At 30.4% G+C, this 5,861-nt stretch overlaps 1 protein-coding gene across 1 annotated transcript; it reads left to right on the top strand.

Moving 5' to 3' along the window:
• Positions 1–248: 248 nt before the first annotated feature.
• Positions 249–1,580, top strand: LOC149171588 (uncharacterized). Its single transcript, XM_089427515.1, has one exon. It carries the CDS (start codon positions 442–444, stop codon positions 1,069–1,071), a length of 630 nt encoding a protein of 209 aa, XP_089283641.1. The 5' UTR covers positions 249–441; the 3' UTR covers positions 1,072–1,580.
• Positions 1,581–5,861: the final 4,281 nt, after the last annotated feature.

The raw sequence follows: 5,861 nt of genomic DNA, 5'->3' as shown, positions 1-5,861 counted from the left end.
CGGTTATTATGGTAATACAGCTTTTACTGCGGAAAGAGAGACGCTAATCCTAATCTTAGCATTCTTTTCTATTGATAGGTCACATTACGGTTTCATGCGATGCGACCGGGAAATTGTCCTGCAATCTCATCTAGTGGTTGAAAATTTGACATCCACTAATGAAGCAAAGCATTATTCCAATATTTAAGTGGGAGAAATAACCGACAGGAGCCTTGCCCGCCGGCTACAATCTGCCCTGCTGTCCAGACTCTTCCGACTAAAGCCGGATCACACAGCTATATGAGTATATTGCTTCCCATGACTTGCATATAGCTAATCCTGCTATAGCTTGTATCATATCTTCTCTGTTATCCATATTGTCAATTACAGCAGCTCTTCACTGCAGCCGAACTATTATCCCCGTTGTGTTCCGTGTTCGAATCTCCGGACCGTCTTTAAACCATGCCTACCACGCTCAGAAAGCGCTGCCTAGAGCCTGAGGCCCTGCCGGTTTCCACTGACGTCCGGGAGTCCAAACGCTTCAATGGCATGGGCGAAGAAATGGATCTGTTTCGCTACTTGCCATTGTTAGACAAAACCCGAGCAGAAAATGAAATCGCCAATGAAGAATGCGCTTCCATTCAGGAATTCGTGATTGGTGTAATGAGAAGCCCGGAGGAAGAGATCAGCGAGACATGCTCCACTTTTGATGCTTCCATCTCGCTGGATAATTCGTCGTCCAACGATATTTGTAGTGTCCATGAGGGGCAAACTCTAGTTTTGGACTCATATATTGATCTGTGTTACCTTCTAGAGGCTTCAGACGACGAGCTCGGCATTCCGTCGAGCCCCGTTCTGGACTCTCAGGACGAGTTCTGTCAACCCGCTAAGGAGACCTGCACCGCCGAGGGTTTCTCGGAGACCGCTGATCTGAAATGGCAAGGTGAAAATTGGGATTTCGTAGACGAATTTCATAATTATCAGCAGTTTGATTTGTTTGAAGATGCGTGGGATGCGAACCACGTGCAGGATTATATGAACAAAGATTGTATCAGCCAAGAAGTGTTATTTGAGGGGGCTTTTTCTGCGTGATGGACACTGGAAACTACTGGGTCCATGTAATCAGAGCGTTGCTCCCAACATTTGTATGTCGAAAATATCCGTTCTTGGAATCCGTTGGCAAAGTTTGCAGTAGACTTTCCAGAATTGTATGATACATTAATTGCAGATGAGATTTTAAGACCGTCCTTCGCTCCGCATACGCGGCCATGACAGGGGAGAATTTGAGTATCCGACCCGTTGCAGATAAAAATTCAGCGCTTTTGAAGGCCGATGGAATTTTTGCACCCTCACTCTGCCATATCATGCAGAAAAATGAAAGTAGTACACCAAAAGTTGAGCTGTTTGTGAAAGCAACAGCCAAAACTTCCGTTAAAGTTGGGTGTTAAATTTACGCATCTATCGGACCTAGAAAATGATAGGTTTAAATTATTTTGCCATCATCTCCAACACTTTCCAATTTTCAATGTGGTGGGACTCATGTATATTCTTTCTGGTTTTGATAAGATACTTCAATATAATCTGTATCTTTATATTGTTTATACTGGAGATTTTGGTGGCAGAAATTATAATCAATTTAATTTGTATCTTTATAGTGTTTGTGATGGAAATTTTGGTTTGCAGAAATCATAATTCTTTATCGTTTGATAATTCGTGGGCGATATGAAGCTTGAGCTAACCAAACTTTGATTCGCTATAAGCTGAGCTGAAGTGCAAACTATTTAGGGCGATGTTTTGGTATTTTTAAATCTATTTTTGTAAGCTGCGTAAAACGGAAAGAAAGGAAAGAGGGAGGATAATTTCAAATTTTTATATAAAATTGTTTTATCAAATTTAATAGGAATTTATTTTAAGTTATAACATTATTTGATGTAGAATTTTGACTATTTATATTATTTTGAAAGAAAATTGGATAATATATATATATATATATATTTTTTAACCGAAGTGAATTAGAATTTTTTTGCCATGCTTAATTTACTCTTTCAAGAATTATATTATTTATTTATAAAAGTAAAAATAAAAATAAGTACGAGAATCATATTATTTATTTATAAAAATAAAAGTAAAAATAAAAATAAAAATAGGTTAAAAGAAATATATTAGTATAATTTTAAAATACAAATTAGTTTGATAGAAAAGATAAAATAATAATAATATTAAAGTCTATTAAGACATACATATTTTATTTTATGATTTTTTAAGGAAAAAATGCATGTTCTTAACCATTATATCAACTCAAATAGAAAATATAAAACTTAAGCCCTTGATTTGTGCTTGCGGTCATAGGCTCTAAGGAGCATGAATATAAGAGTCCACAAGATGGAAATTTGATATTCACTGACAAAAATACAAAAATACAATTAAGGGATTAAAGTTTGTTTTAGGGGGAAATCCGTTGTGGAAACATCTATAAAAGGAAATAAGGCGAGGTAGGAAGTGAAATTCCCATGTAAATCAACAAGTAGAAGAATAGTTTACATGCAGAAGTGTAGGTGTTCATAAAGACAAATGAGAGGGGAGCTATGTTACAATAAATAACTAGTGTTGAGTACAAAATAATGCATATGGAATAGAGCATGAGTAAGAGTACTATGCAAGGGAAGGGATGAAGGGTAAATTTTTAGAGATTAGAGTAGGCAGAAGAATGTTGAGTAGAGGTTGAGAGAGTATATCAAACAAGATATGAAGCATGTGTATTTGAAGATTGTAGATATGAAGCATTAAAAGTTTAATTTGACCATAAGGGTTTCATTGTCGGAATAATACCATACTACTTGCGTTTATATTAGGAGATATATATTCACGAAAAGAATGACAATATATTGAGTATATAACAGAGGGTAAAGGGTTTTTATATTGACAGATATAAAAAATGGAGCTCAAAGTTAGTGAAAAATATAAAGAGATATAAAAAATGTTAACAAAAAAATGGATACCTACAATATCTATTGAAAGTAGGGTTTTTTTTTTAATTGAGAAAGTGTATTGGATTCATATTTGTAGGGGGTTAAATAATGTGTCTCAGAGGTATTTTCCGATATGTAGTGAAATTAAGGGTATTGTTTAGTATGAGATGAACCCACATGATATGTCATAGGTTCATTGAGTGAAGCCCTAGTGAATTTGAGAAAATAAATTCAATTGAAGGACTAATCAGTGAGGGTGATGTTGTAATTGTGGGGATGTTAACTGAATTAGAGAATCAGACAAAGATAAGTAGTTGCAGAGCAAGGGGAAGTAGATCTGAGATTTAAAAATTGTGTCATTGATATTTTTAATTAAAAATCTTCAACTTTGAATTCGAAAATTGATGAAAGAGAGATATGATCAAGGGATTTGGGGTCTCCTTTAGGTTGGTGACTGTAAAGATTAGGGAGTTAATGCTTTCAGGGTGTTTGCAAGGAAAAGGGGGTTGGAGCCTCCTATAGGTTGGTGCCTACATAACTTGGTGTAATTTGGAGTTACTGCTTACATTTACATCATAAAACAAATACTTTGTGGTTTTCTACCGTATGGTTTCCACGTTAACATCTAGTGTTCAATTTTTATGTGATTGATGCACTGTTGTATTATTGAATGTGTTCAAATTGGCTAAATAATTGATAAAAGTTATAAAATGCTAATTGGTCCCCGACTTGGTTAATGTAATATAATTAATATTATATTAAATTATTATATTGATCCAACTTAATGTATTATAAAGTAAATGAGTTTAATCCTCTTAATTAGCAATAATTCAACATAGATTCATTTTAATTTTAGAACTACCATAGATCTAGAAGAAACAAATCTCTTAAGATGTAAACCTCTATTTAAGTGCAAAATTCAAAGGAAATTTTTTACTTTAGAGATTTTATTCATTTTGGATTTGGGTAGATATGGAGTTAAAATAGATATATGTTAGTTCTTTATAATACTATTTATATTATATATAAATTTCACATCTCTATATATACAGAAATATTCTTATTTTAAATTTTATTAAAACCCTTGGTAATATATATAATTACATACATATGCTCTGAGAAATTTTCTTTTGATATGTTTTAATTGTTTATATATATATATATATATATATATATCATTAATTATAAATATCAATATTTATGTATATTATGATTTTTTCCTTCAAGGAATTGTTTGTGATTTTATTAGTTGAAACAAAATCACATTATAACAAATTGAATTGAATCCACTTATTATTTTTATTATTTTTACTTTTAATACATATGATATTATGTTTTATTATGCCAATAGGTATGTCTATTTTAAAATAGGGCTTATATAATTTTAATTTAATTATCAACAATTATTAAGTGGATGGTATGGATTTTTCTTAGCACTTTACAGAAATCAAGGTTGAGATTTATCTCCAAAGTAGTTATGCCTTTTTTACTAATTTTAACTAAATTGACTAATTATAAAGATATCATATGAGAAGATTTATAGTTTTTTTGGACATGTGGTATTGATAAACTATTATATTGACTAGTAATTAAAATAAAACTCATTTAACATAGTTGAGAATAAAATGTTTTTGAAATATTGATAAATATTTATATTATAAAGATTAAAGTAAAATATATTTATATTAAAAACCTAAAATAAAATATATTATATAATATGATGTAAATGAGATGTATAATTTTATATAATATTAATAAAATAAATAAATAAAATAGATAAATAAAACAATTACATCAATAAAATACAATTATATATATGTAATATTAATTTATATATATTTAATATTAATAAAAAGAAATATGTGATTAAATATATATAATATTAATAAAAATAACATGTCATTATAAATAGGCTTTTACAGATTTTTATTTTTTATTTTTTTCCTATTTAATAAATTTTTATTTAAAAAAATAAATAAATATAAGGGAAAAGCAAATCTTCTATACTCGGTCAAGTCTAGCTAGAAAAAATAATATTAATACATATTTACTTAATAATACTCAAATATGTATATCGTTGTGGGTGCAACTTTGAATGATAGAATCAATAGTTTTTCTAACTTTAAGATATTAAAGTTAAATGTCACATCAATGCCCAAGATAAGTAGTGTAGGTCGGCATTCATAAAGTCGTTGCAATGTGGAAAATCTCTTTAGTGATGCTTGATGTTATTACTTGGGAAATTAAAGTGTATTTTCAACGATGGCCGCCCCGTTAGAAGAAAAGTCTAATGATGAAAAATGGAATCCCACGCCATAAACAAAATAAATCACATGTTCATAGAAACATAGAGCATGTAAAAAAGTAGATGATAACCTTTAACTTTGTATTTTGTAATTGGTCCCACGTCATGTTAATTCCCCGAATAAGTAGTCTGTGCTCCATTTGGGACAGCATTTGAACGGAGGAGTATACTCAAAGACTTGTATTTAAAGATTTTGGTTGGTTTGTTAGACGTTATGAACATATTTACTTTAAAGATTGAAATGGACCCCACAATGGGATAGATGAGCTGCCCAGAAGTTTTGTTGTGGCAATCTCCCTAAAGAGTTTGACCAGAATATAATTTTCTTAGAAAAGGAGTTTTTTTCGGAATATAGTAATTTTTTTCTTTAAATAATCTAACTATAAGAGTGTTTAAATAATTTTTTATTTATTTATTTTAAAGTGGAAATGAATTCAGTACCATAAAAGTCTTTTAGGTACTCAAAACAATTTTAATTCATATTTTCCAAAACTTTTATTATTTTTTTCTCGAAATCTTGTTAAAATTTTTAATATTTTTTGGACAAAATTGTAATTTCCTTAGAATAATTTGCATAGGTATTTGGTATTTTCAAAAAAAGAGGAAGA

Source organism: Pinus tabuliformis, chromosome 4_2, assembly GCF_031772625.1.
Source record: "Pinus tabuliformis cultivar Carrire ecotype Pingquan chromosome 4_2, CPIR1, whole genome shotgun sequence".
Taxonomy (NCBI): domain Eukaryota; kingdom Viridiplantae; phylum Streptophyta; class Pinopsida; order Pinales; family Pinaceae; genus Pinus; species Pinus tabuliformis.
Note: the sequence above shows the minus strand (reverse complement) of the source record. Positions and strands in the feature narration are given on the sequence as shown.

Excerpts from the sequence above, each read along its gene's own strand:
- LOC149171588 (XM_089427515.1), top strand. The coding sequence starts at position 442 with ATGCCTACCACGCTCAGAAAGCGCTGCCTAGAGCCTGAGGCCCTGCCG.